Raw genomic sequence first — 13859 nt, 5'->3', positions numbered from 1 at the left:
CTTCGGCTGGACCACCGAAGCTCATTCACAGAATTGTCCTCAGGACAGAACGCTGATATGTCTGTGCGCTAAGGTTATTGTCCTGCTAAAAGATAGACCTGTCACTCCAGTCTGAGGTCAAGAAAGGCCTCAAGCAGGTGAACACGCAATTCAGAGCCTGCTATTTAGAATCTTGGGAAAAGATCCTAATCTTGGTAAAGTGCCTGCCAACAGCGCACACAGTCTGTTCCAGTAAATGCGAAATTTAGTTACTGTAGTATATTAATTATAAAAATAATAATAATAATAAGCGGAATATCTGTTTCAAACATGTTCCCAGAATGAATTGTGTTTGATCCTAGAGGGTCCACTGCAGGACACAACTTTTGCAAAGGAAGGCGAAAGATTGCGAAGCGAAGTAAAGAGACGCAACAAGTGAGGCAAATTCATGACTAATTTGCTCCTGACAAGATAAATCAGAAAATCCGTGTTTCTTAGAATAGATATTTTTTTCTCACTTACTTTATGTCCATTTTTTGTGTGATACATTTTCTAGAGGCAACTTTTAGTTTTGAATGTATACACACATGTTAAAATAGCATAGTTAATGTTGTGGTTCGTTCAAATACATGACAGAACAATGAGGCCAATTCCATTAGGTTTGCTGTAAAGCCTGTAGGCCAAATAGCAGGCATCATTTTAAGAGCTTATTAAAAAAAAAGAAACAGATTGTCATAAAATAACTCGAAAGCAAACACAAACTCTAAACTCCATTTCCCACAGTTTGAAGAAAGACAGGAAAGTGAATACATCTTTCAGGGGGGAAAGAAAAAACGAAAAAAAAAACACCAAAGACACCAAAAACGAACTAGGCCAAAATAACCCGTCAAGTGTAGAGATCAAAGAATTAAAAGGCAAACTGTGATTGTAGCAAAATGTGCTCACGAATCCACCAATCAAAAACAAAGCAGCAGTGAAAGTTAGCATGATCGCGGCTGAAGAAATCGCCGGAGCTTCAAAGCCTTTTTCACAGGGTGTTTTTTTTTTGTTTGTTCGTTTTTTTTATTGCCAATGGCCAATGTTTTTGCAATGGATCCGATTGATTTTCCATCTTCTCGCAGCATTGCTTATCTGTCACATATAATATACTGTCGACAGCTGTCTCGCTTTCAACATTAAAATCTGGATTTAACCATAGCCATACATTGTTTGTTATATGTTGGGTCAGTGAATCGTTCATTTAATAGAACACACCTGGGCAATAAAACATACGTCGGCCACATGTTGAGATACTGTTAAAAAATAAAATAAAAAAAACGTGGCCTTTTATAGATACACAGCAAATATATGCAAATCATACCTCATAATAATACATGTTGTCACGTTTTCAGTGTACCACCAAAACTAAGGAATTTTAGCTCATTGTTCCAATACTTTTGGAAGGGAGAGTAACTGTTACACACAGTCCCCAGTTGGATTTCCCTATTAAAGTCAGCCAAAGACCTCCCACCGGTCTCATATGGATTTTAAAACGAGTTGGAACATGCTAGCACCGGCTTTGTTGTATGGTTGCTTATGCTAGCTTAGATAGTGGGGGGCGGGGAGGGGGCTGCGTTTATAGAGAGCCACTAGGAATGCCCTAGCTCGTTTCTGCCTTCACTTCACTGACAAGACGTGGAAAATAAAATGGCACCTGCGGCGGATGCGGCTTTGTCGCTCCACTTAGTCGCGGCGATGTGACTCATCCTGCCTTTGTTAAGGAGGCGGTCATCAAACTGTGTTTCTCTTTTATCGCAGAGGCACATTGGATTGTCCTGTCTTGTCATGCTAAATCAGTATTGATCGAACAACAACAAACAACCCGACAAATGAAAGTCTGCATCAAATTTAGTAGGCATCAACGTTTTATCACGCTATTTGTTTAGTTGAGCAGGGATTGTGCATTGTTAAGACTTGGGTCGGTTTATATTGGACATGGGGGGGCTGGCGGGGGGGCTGCTTGGTGAGTGGGAATGAGTGAGCTCATTGTCTTTGGTAAGGGATGTGAAAAGATCATGTCTCAGCGCTTCTTTCCCGCAGAAGTCCAGGCCGCAAAGGCGAAGCAAAACATGAGATTTTGTTTTCTTTCTTTTTGGTCGCTGAATGTCTCTTCCAGCTTATTGCAAAAGGCAGAAAGGCTCCTTTTCCTCATCCGTTTTGACTTAATTCACGTTGGGCTTTTTTTATTTTTTATTTTTGAAGGTATTATAGCCTAATTGGAGCATTTTTAAAAACTTTTTTGAGGGAGTAAAAGTGTAAATGAAAAAAATTGACAATATTTTCATTTCATTGCTGAAGAAGGCAGTGGTTGATTCGACTACAAAGCACTTAATCGAGGACATGGGTGAGAAAATTGAATTTGAATTAGTTTTTAAGCAAAAAAAAAAAATCCCCAGTGGTGCTCAATTACACTTGATAAATTACACTTCAATGTCATATAGGAAGTCTTGTTTGATTAAAAATGTCAAAAATGGGAGGTTTGTAGTTATATTTAAGCGCAGACAGGCTCGTGCTTGTGGAAGTAAACCCCAAAAAATGTTTTCCACTGACTCGGATAACATGCGGATTAAATGGGGGGGGGGGGGGGTGGTCATATTATTTTTAAATGTTGGCCCCCTCAGATATAGATTTGGACAACACTTCCCTCTCTCTGGAATGACCTCCCACTGAACATTCGGCAAGCCTCCTCGCTGCCCATCTTTAAAGCCCTCCTCAAAACTCACTTGTATTCTTTGGCGTTCGACTCAGCATGATTTGTCCTTGATTTTACTGCTTGGTGCTTTCCTCCGCCTTTATTACCGATTTGTCTTACTGTTTATTGTATATGTTAAATCGCTCCATGTACAGCACGTTGTATGCAGCGATGGCTGTTCGAAAGTGCTCTATAAATACTGTTGACTTGACTTGACTTGACTTCAGTCCTTAAATTGTCTTTTTTTTAACAGGTTCATTTTTTTCTTTTTCTTCTTTGAACTGCATCTCAACGTTCTATTCTAGTCGAGTTTGAAATAGTAGCCCATAAATAACTAACCAAATCTATCAGTTATTATTTACCATATACAGTATACCACTTTTTTGTGCTTGTTTTGTTCTATTGTCCTCAAAACTCACTCAAGATCGTGACTTGCCGAGAGAAAAGAAAACAGACCGGTGCCTTGTCGCCGTGTTTTGCAAAGACCGCAACGTACATGGATGACCAGTAAAATAAGTTCTTCGCTCATTGCGATTGAAAACACCACACATTTTTCTTAATTTTTCATCAATGTTTTGTTGTGTCCACACTGAGGACACACACGTACACAGACACACACACACACAAAAGGCCCTCAGTGTTCTGCCCAGGGGAATGCTGTGGCCTTGTGGGAGGCCATGTGGGTCTGAGTGCATGAGACATTTATGCCAGTTTTAATGAAGACTGAGAGAAGGGTGGACTTTTCGCATTTTTCACTATGGATTTTCATTTTTGACATATTGTGAAGGTTTCACCGGGTCAAGGGATACATTTCTGGGACTAAACAATGCAAATGTGAAATGCTTGAGGCTCACCTGACTTCGCGTGACATCATTCTCGTAATGACCTGTTGGATAACGGATGGAAGTGCTTCGGTATGACACTCCGGAGGTGGTCCTGATCGCAATCTATTATGGGGTGAGAGGTACCTGTTTGTGACCAACAACTAGCTTACACATGAGGGGCATTTTTGGATTACATCCGAAGATTTTATAATAACGGCTGATGACTGAGAAATTGATTGAAGATTTGACACAATAGAGTGAGCAGTAGCAACACATCGGTGCAGAGAACAGCAAGTGGTACAATCTGCTGGATCAACAGCATTGAGCGTTCGATTCTCCTTCTTTCTGCTAGAATCCACCTGGAACAACAAGAACAGCTGTACGCCTTGTAAAGCAGAGATCTTAGGGGGGGGGGGGGGGCGCGTATCGACAAGAGGAAGTTGTTTCCAAAGGGATGTACTTCAGTTGCTCTCAGCCTCGCCACTTCCTCTCAGCTGAGGCAGAAGAGACTAAAAGGGACCACGGTGACACTGGAACAGAACCCGAACCTGATGAAATGGACTGGGATGGATTTGGCACTACTTTGGAAAACAGATTTCAAATTGTAGGTCAATGTTAATGACCTTAATAACTTTAATTCACTGGACCGATTGGCACTTAACCCTAGCGCGACGTTGATTTGATATGTTGTTGCTTTGATCATTTCAGTGCAAAACTAGAATTTAACACGGGAGCAAACCGTTCATAAAAGTGTACAGATAAATGTTAGAAGTAACATTATCACATTTCGTAACAGTAAGACGTTAGCATTCTACATTAATTTCTGTTCATTAAAAATATAAAAACTTGGACTCCCACCCATCTTGAGAAGGAACGATATGTGTCATATGAGTTAATGACACTTGGCAAAAATATTAAAAACCAAAATAATTTCAAGAAACGAGTGCCGGATTTTCCGTATGATAAGACACTTGGGAGTTTAAGGTGCACCTTCAATGAATGGCCTATGTTAAAACAGAGGGCGCACTTTTCAGGCGTATTGAATAGAAGCTATAATCGTGCCTGAGGCTGCGTTATGCATCCACTAGTTGGAGCTACTCTAAAGGGAATACAATACAATACAGCTTTATTGATATTGCGCTTTCACGAAACCGCCGCAACAGTAAAAACGCGCATAGATAGAACTTTTAAAATACTATGTCTAAGAAGTCAGAATATTGATCCATATATAAGGCACATCGGCTTATAAGGCGCACTGTCGACTTTTGAGAAATTGAATGCTTTTAGGTGCACCTTATAGTGTGGAAAATATGGTAATTTCCTACAGACAAGATAAATGATAACATCCACGGTTCTCAGAAAATAATTTATTCTCACTTCTTGTCCTTTCGTCAAAAGTTCAACATTCTCAAGGTGGCGCGCTACCTTCCAGCGTCCACGTTTTGTATCTCCTCACACCTCTGCCATTTATAAGGCAAGTTTGTTAGGATTGGTTAACCACTTAATCTTATGTTGACCCGGTGTGGTTATGCTTTCTCAATCATATTCCGCACATGTACAACTGATTGAAGATTCTCTTGTTTACGATAAATAAAACATGATTGCGGGCTGTGTTGCGATCGCATTAAGAATACCATTTGCCCACTGACTTGTCATCTTGAGTATTGAGTTTAGTGGGTAGTGCCAAAGACAAAAACGTCAGTCAAGTAATGCTGGATTAAACTGTTGTTGCCGTTACCCGGTCCAGCAGGAGGTAAACAAAATACCCTTTAAATTGATTTTGATTCATTTGGTTGAAATGACATCTAGCAATTTGGCAAACCGCACTTTCAAAACATTAATACAGCCCAGGAGCTTTCAACTTACTCGGTTTTGAAGGCGCTAGTAGACCTCGTTTCATTTTCTATTAATAGCAGTGGGGGATCAGCCATGTAGAAAAGCCGACAGGGTACAGAACAAGTACTTTTATGGGGAAAAAAAACTGAGCGTGGAAAATAGGTGGCTTGGTTATTTTGCAAATGTCCACATATTCGGGTAGTGTTTTCTTACAGCGAATGCCTTGCCGATGATGACTGGTTCCTAAGAAATGAATATTAACCAGAGCACACTTGACATTGAGATCTTTTCACTCCTGTTATGGATGGTTGCTGCCGACCATGGGCTTCAGTGTAAGGCTAAACTTGTCTATCAGGTCAGCTCCTCACGTCACCATGTTGATCTTTGAAGCAGAGCTATATTAAGGAGAGATTAGACGAACAAAGGGAAGGATTTCTTCTGGCTGCGGGCAGAACACACATTTTGTGACATTTTGTGGTAAGATAGTTTTGTTTTTATCCTTTGCTGTTGAATTAATTTGAGACGTGCAAATTGGATTTTTATCTTTTTCTTCAAATAATTTTACGAACTACACTTGTGTCATCGCTCATCTACTTGTCATTCTTTGAAAGATGATTTAGGGGGAGACAGGTTTAGAATCTGGTCTTCGTGAAACTTTCGGAAATTATTGTCATATATCTAGAGTTCTAAAAGAGAGGTAGTCCTTTTCAGGATGTATTGTACAACATTTGATTTGTTCAGATTTAAACAACGCAGTTGTTGGAATGTACTCTATTCAGAGCAACATTCTGAGTATTGTTTTGAGTAACCCTTTAAACAGGTGATCATGTCAATGTCATGTCAATGCATAAATAACTATATGATGAGTACGAGTAGTGATGAATTACTTAATTTTTCTCCCTAGTTTATTGTTCCTGGCACACTTGGCTAACAATCAAACAGACTCGGCAAGGGGGATAATCTTAAATGGAACTGTATGGTCACAGGTTACTACATTAGTTAGTCTTTGGAATCTTTTTGGGACTTTTTTGGATCGCTGAGTCCATAGCGAGCTAGAAATGTCAGAAAGTGAGAAGGGACATTGTTTGTGTCAGAATATGTGAAAATTAAATAAGGCCTATAAATTTTGTTTCCAATTATAACCCTTTCAGGGACAGCGGTTACTACAGTGGACATCTTCTATGTTATCAGGTTACAGGTTGTAATTATTGGTGCATGAAAGGGTTTATACAGTTTCCGACTACCCCCGCGTGATGGTATGGAGGAGTATTTCTTCTCACGTGCGTAAATGGTAGTCATCGCAGTGCGTATGGTGTGACTTTTCGGGCTCGACTCAGCCCAATGTCGACAACCATCTACCGTTGGCTTTGTGTTCCCCAACCTTAATGGACGCCCATGCATAGACACGCTCAAGTCAACCTCTTTTGACTCTGCCATTGCTTATTTTTATTTTTGTTCCAGGCAATTCCGATAACAAATGGAAAAAAAAGAAAGACAAAAGACAGAGCAGACTTTTAGGTTTCAAGGGTGCACAAGCCACAGTGGTCGACTGTTTAGCACAGAGTTTAGGGTTAGTGCCTGTGTGGGTTTTCTCCGGGTACTCCGGGTTCCTTCCACATTCCAAAAACATGCATGGCAGCTTAATGAAACACTCTAAATTGTGCCTTGGTGTGAGTGTGAGTACGAATGGTTGTGTGTCTATGTATGACCTGCCGACTGTCCGAAGATAGCTGGGGTAGGCTCCAGCACACTGCGCTGCTCGTGAGGATAAGCGGTTTGAGTAATGAATGGATGGATGGATGGTGTGCCCAACCACAGTACAGATTGAGATAGTCGAATAGTTTACTCGAAATTGCATGCATCGGAAAAGTCATTAAAAAAAATACCATCAACTATTCACCATCCGCATCTAACGGTTTGCGGTTAACCTCCAGGAGCGGGACATTGCCCAAGTTTCAGAACTGCGCTGTGTCCAACTGGAGAAGGCACAACGTGAGCTGGAGCGGCAACTATCTGGCCTGTCAGACCGTTTGGAAGAAGGGGAGGTCCGTTCAACTCAGCTGGCTCTCCACAGAGACAGGATGGAGGAAGAATGTAACAGCCTCAGACAAGACTTGGACCAGTTGGAGGGTGCCCTTATTGCGTGTGAGCGGGATAAAGAGGTAGAGAACCGTTTCCACTTCTACCTTTTGATGTAGAGGCTGATAAATTACGTTTTACAGTATGTCATCACCAATGTGATCTCACCAAAAGTTGAATGTGAGTATTCTGGGTCTATCATAAAATTATATCTATATTGGTATATTAAAAGGCAAGGAAAGGCAAACCAGCTCTTGAAAAGCATTTACAGACAATTGGAATGTGGGGGGAAGCCAGAGATCCCGGAGAAAACCCACGCAGGCACGGGGGAGAACATGCAAACTCTACGCAGGAAGGCCAGGGACCAGGTTCGAACCCTGGACCACAGTACTGTGAGGTGGACGTGATAACCAGTCTCCCATCATATGTACCGTATTTTCCGCACTTCGGAATATAAGGCACACCTTCAATGAATGGCCTATAGTAAAACTGTTTTCGTATATAGGGTGCACTGCATTGTATAAGGAGCATAGAATAGAAGCCACAATACTGGCTGCGGTTGTGTTATGCATCCACTAGATGGAGCTATGCTAAAGGGAATACAATACAATACAATACAGCTTTATTTATATCAAGATTTCACAACCGGTGCAATTTTAACAAAGCACTTACAGAACAATTAAAATACGACGTCCAAGTAATCAGGATATTGATCCATATATAAGGCGCATCGAATTATAAAACGCACTGTCAGCTTTTGAGAAAATTGAATGCTCATACAGAGGCCACAATGACATGGCCATTTGAGTCCCCAGCTAAATCTCTCTGTCTGGTTCACTGAGGTGTAAAAAAAAAATAAAAAAAACCCAATAAAAATAAAAATAAATAAATAAGATGCTGTCTTTGTCCAGGAATGCCCAAAGAGTGCAGGACACCAACGAAGAAAGATTTTCTGCATGGTGCAGATTAGGCCTGCGCAAATTTTCCACAGTTAATTTGAAGAGGTCTGTAAAGTTTAAGAGGTTAGCTCTGCAGACACAACAGAGCTTTCAAGTTTAACAAGACGTTTGTTGGCCAATTGAGATCAAGCTCTTGGGGAAAATAAATGCTGTGGCCATATTTATAGTTTCCAGTAATTTTTCAAAAATCCGGATGAAGAGATGTTATGGAGAAATAAAACTTTCATTACAGTTTTCTGTTTGTTCAGATCTTATTTAATTACTTCTTGAAGACAATGATGGGTTTTATTTTCAGAGACGATTGCATGTGCGCTCGGGCGTAAAAAACACCTTATAAACCTACGTTGCGCGCTTCAAACTTCTGCACGGACTCCAAAGAGTGTATTTTGCTGCACCTGTCTGCGAAAATTCAACAAGAAAGAAAACTGCACCCATATGCACAATGTGACCATGCTGGGCATGAAAATGGAGCCCTGGGTATTTTGTGACCAAGCCAATGAAGCAATTCTGCCGGTTCACAGATTCAGAACTTCCGTGTTTCTCCCAGTCAAATCATAACAGGAATTCAATGACAAAAAAAAAAGTGAAATCCTTACTGGTTCATCAGAGAACAGAAATTCTGGTAAAAGACGCCTTCTCAGGGGAAAGAAAACAATATAATGGCAGACTACAATGGATCCATAACATGTGGTCATATTTTCGCTCAAGAAAACATTTTCTCTTCTTCCAAAATAGGACATGACATTGAACGAATGTTTTAGCCGCTGTTTGTCATGATGTGATGCAGCGTGAGTTGGAAATATCTGGATCATTGTCCTCGTTGTTGTTTTGTTTTTTTTGTTCCTTGCAGCAAGTTATAGAGGACCTGCACAGCGAGGAGGAGAAGGTGGATCTATTGACACAACAGAAAATGCAACTAGAGAAGCAGGTGGAAGATGTGAGTACTTCCTGTATGCACATCCCGGAATTACGCTGAATAAAATGATTGGGTATGGCCTCATTGCTCAACCAACGCAGAATTGAATAGATTTCATCAGTCGGTTATCAAATTGATGGAATGACTTCCATTCATCTTGAGTAAATTATCCCAACACTGCAAATCACAGTTCCACTCATCGGGGTCTGCCACCGGAGAGCCTCGTAGCGCCAGTGATAATAGCGCTCACATCAGAGCCCCCAGACTTTGTTTCCTCTTTGGGGTGTAAGTGACATGCAAAGTTGATTGGCCAACAGGTCCCTATCCATTTGCAGCCTCTCAAATTTCAACAGGACAAAAAAGGCCCAATAGAACTCATTTTTAAGCTTGATTGCATTCCTCATCATCTGTGTCCACCAATGGGTTTGTAGACCACCGTATCATGGGTACCGGGCATCTTACGGCCACAACTCTCGTCATCTGCCTCAACAAAGGAGGCACCTGATATGGATCACTCAGATTTGATGTCCACTGCCTCCCTTTGGATGTGATCTAAGTTCTGCTGGAGGTAGCAGACTCTCAAAATATACTGGGGTCATCCAGGTCTGACCAGCATCCTCCTTACTCCCACCATTAAAGACAAAACACCACCACAAAGTAATCAGCTGACAGCCCCACCCATTTCTTCACCTGAGTGTCCAAAACATGTGGCGACATGTCTAATCACACAACCGCAAAGAAGATCGTCAAATCGTGACCTTGGGTGCCCTGGTGCTATGTGCACATCATATAAACTCTGATGTTTGATTATGGTGTTTATTTTGGACAATCCACGATAAACCTAATTGTCCAATAACAAAGCACGACTCATGTTAGGATTGAAAGGACTGGTCCTCCCAGTTATACCTTTCTAGGTCGCATTGTTATTGGGACTGCCCAGTGAAAGTGGTTTCCATCAACCCATCCGAAGACTCAAGAGAGAAAGAGAGTACTGAAAAAAGATAGTTCCAGAGCCCGAGTTGCGCATTAAGGTGAGTCCAACTATATATAGTTGGATCCTCTCAATACTTGCACACAAGCTCAGGCTCCTTCCTTGCCAGAGTGGTGCCAATCCAAGTCCCTAAAGCTACTTCTGTAGGACTGGAACGCCAAGGTCGACAACCATTACCCAACTCGCATTGCTCCGCCACCTATATTGGTCCCTTACCAGTGGTGAGCCCATGGGAAGCGGAACCCCACCAGCAGGCCTGATGCTGGAGGACGGCCCCGATCACAGACGTCAGGGAAAGACCCCTCACCCAGGACCCGTTTGTCCTGAATGAGTCTATCGTGGACATGAAGCCACCGGCAAATGAGCTCTCTATCAGTGCGCAATTTGAATTTCTTATGGTGAGCCATTTGACATCAGCAGCCGTTTCAATTTTGAGGGATTCTGACAATCCCACCTCCACCATAATAAGGTGACAACTCAAGGAGAAGGAAAAATTCTGGTGTAGCATGAAAGCATAACTCTCTCTCAGATCCACTGCGCAAAATAGACAAAGAAAATAATGACTGATCGGGTAGACAAATGAAGCGACACCTACATGGGTAATATTACGCTTTCATTCCACAAGACGTACTTGTACATCTTTTTAAAATTAGGCCCTGCCTACCAAGGACGTACTTGTACGTCTAAGTCCTTTTTTTGCGTCATAGAGAGGAGGAGGGTCTGATGCAAGCTGTGAATGAGAATAAGCTATTTGCATTGTAAATCATGTAAAAAGTGACCAGTAGGTGGCAGTGGTGCCTCGCGTGCTTGAAATGCATGCTTTTAAAAAAAAGCTCTTTTTCTCCGTTTTTTGCCCAGGAATTGCCATTTTCATGAAACCTAGCCATTTTGTAATGCCGATTGCTGAAGAATGGAAAAGGATAGAAACTATTTTTTTCTGCTGAAAGAAGAGAGTCCAAACTTTATTTTGGTAGGCTCCATGTTTGTATACCATTAGAACCAAATATTCTGTTGCAAGATCAGTCAAACACCAGTAAAACGCTGGGATTGAGGGGGTTGCTCCAGTGAAAATGGCTGGGATTGAATGAGTTTATACTGTTCAAAATGTTTCATATGAAAATAGAGACACGATTACAGTACCTTTAATTCGAAAGGAGCATATACAAGATTGATCCATGCGTACGTTATCAAAATGAGCGAACCACGCCAATACAATTGTCTGGTCAACTGCTGTGTCAAGTATAATGGCGTAGTTTGTATGTAGCTAGAGTATCAGCTGGAGCAGGAGCGCTATCAGCGTGAAGAGCTGGAGAAGAACAGTGGGAAGGTGGAAGGCGACAACCTGTGCGCTCAGGAGACTTTGGAAGCAGCGGACAAGACAAGGAATGGCCCAGAAGACATCATCAAAAGGTCAGATTTTGAGTTGCACTAATTTTCTTGAATTTCAAAATGCAAGTTGGTGGTCAATAAATTTTGTTGTTGTTGTGTAAAGTTAAAAAAAAAATCCATTGCTGTGACATACATTCATTTTGAAAATATTTCCGAACCAGTGGACTATAAAAGAACGTCTTGTAATTATAATGAACTTCTAGTGAAGCATGAATGCTTCAACTCTGACATGCTGGTCTCCTCTTTTAAGGTTCACTCTCCACCCGCATGCACACACTAATAAGAGCAAACAGAGTCATCCACACTAACAACTGTCATAATACACCCTCTCTGACACGCTCTGTGCACATCAATGAGCAGTTTAATCTGCATGAGAATGTTTCAACCCGCCGGTCATTCTGGTAAAAAGATTCTCTGTCATTGTGATCATTAATAAAAGTGAATGAGTCACTCTGTTGCTAAGATACTTTTTTTTTCCAAACAGTCCATGACTTAAGTTCATACGAAACCTGTCACTCAAGTTACTTCATATTTCTTCAATTTTATTGGCATTGCTCTAAGAACATATTCTGCATGATTATAGTATGGGGGTTGGAGGAGGGGGGATACGTGCACTTGGTTCAACCTTTTGTACACTTGCACAGTCTGTCGAGATCCAAAGCAAAGCAAGTTTATTAATGTGTCAATAAAACACGGTGAACATCAGGGTATTAGTATATAAATTTACGGAGTATTTACAGCACTACAGATAAAATGTTGACTACAAGTACTTAATAAGATGTATGTCAGATTTGTTACCTGACACTGCAGGGCAGATGTGCCTCCCATGCACATAATAGCTGCTTCAGTGCATGTACCGTATTTTCCACACTATAAGGCACTTCGTATTATAAAGCGCACCTTTGATGAATGGTCTATTAGAAAACTTTTCGTATTTATAGGGCGTACCGCATTATAAAGCCCATAAAATAGAAACTACAATAGTGCATATGGTTGCGTTATTCATCCACTAGATGGAGGTACGCTAAAGGGAATACAATACAAAACACTACAGCGTTATTCATATACAATACAATACAATACAATACATTCTGATTTATATAGCGCTTTCACAACAGCGGCAGCTGTAACAAAGCGCTTTACAAAACAGTTAACATAAAGTAAAATAATAAACACAACACACAACATAAAACACAAACAGTCGTGCAGTCCTAACCACTTTTCCGTCACACGCTTTGTTGTTTGAAGCGGTTTGAGATGAAAGAGGAGAGAATCAAAGTGTCCTTTAACCAGTGGATCAGAGACGTCATGCTCAAAATGAGCACACGTCGGCTACAAGCTAAGTTTCAAAGTCAACAAGAAGCTGTAGCATCCATTGACGAAAAAACATATATATATAACAAAGTGCTCTACAGAACATTTTTAAATACTACGTCCAAGAAATCTGAATATTGATCCATATATAATGCACATCGGACTACTACTGCGCCTTATAGTGGAGGAAATACGGTAAGTCAAATAACTGCTAACATATGAATTGAGAGTAAAGATGACGACGTTTCCCTACGCCAGGGCTTGTCTTGTTTTATGACAGGTAATAAAAACTCTCTCTCAGGCTTGTCGCTCATCACACAAATGCGATCTCTATCAGACATATTCGGCTCATGTCAGAGTTATTGACAGCAGCGTTGCTTCATCACCTCCATGTGTGAACTCATCCGTGTCAGTCGAAGACAGAGCAAGCCTAATGTTCAGCTCATGTTATATTTCACCTTGAACGCCATTGTTGGACCACAAATTGAGGATTCACTAGTTTTGTTGAGTGTTTGTATCATGAGACCTCCTCCCAAAATACAAACAGATCAATGGGACCACAATTGAGGCACACCTGAACAAGACACACGTGGTTGTGGAGGGAAGCTGATGAACAGAATGTAGTACTTTGACTTAAAACTTTATGACTTTTGTCATTTCAAATCGCTTCATCTTCTTTGTCAACATAGGATGGACATGGATATAAGCAGTACCCGCTCCAAGCTTGAAGCTGAAGAAGCCCTCCGCAGTGGACTGCAGAAGAAGAGCAAAGAACTGCAGGTAGAATTACATTCTGTTCACCGAGGACGTGCCTGTCACGGCCTTTGTTCTATTTTTTTGT

The 13859-nt window shown here is 41.1% G+C and overlaps 1 protein-coding gene across 10 annotated transcripts in view; it reads left to right on the top strand.

The window, feature by feature from the left end:
- LOC127604820 (myosin-16-like) overlaps window positions 1-13859 on the top strand; it is a 38254-nt gene that overhangs the window by 8649 nt on the left and 15746 nt on the right. For 4 of the 10 annotated variants that reach the window (XM_052072144.1, XM_052072142.1, XM_052072147.1 and 1 more), the window contains exons 3-6: window positions 7305-7532; window positions 9259-9345; window positions 11580-11725; window positions 13708-13798. In XM_052072144.1, the coding sequence (XP_051928104.1) occupies window positions 7305-7532; window positions 9259-9345; window positions 11580-11725; window positions 13708-13798 (552 nt within the window). Of the gene's footprint in view, window positions 1-3132; window positions 3668-3886; window positions 4139-5166; window positions 5848-7304; window positions 7533-9258; window positions 9350-11579; window positions 11726-13707; window positions 13799-13859 lie in introns of those variants that run through there. The other 6 variants (XM_052072145.1, XM_052072148.1, XM_052072149.1 and 3 more) reach the window with 6 other exon arrangements.

The sequence above is a fragment of the Hippocampus zosterae genome, chromosome 7 (genome assembly GCF_025434085.1).
Source record: "Hippocampus zosterae strain Florida chromosome 7, ASM2543408v3, whole genome shotgun sequence".
Classification (NCBI taxonomy): Eukaryota; Metazoa; Chordata; class Actinopteri; order Syngnathiformes; family Syngnathidae; genus Hippocampus; species Hippocampus zosterae.
Note: the sequence above shows the minus strand (reverse complement) of the source record. Positions and strands in the feature narration are given on the sequence as shown.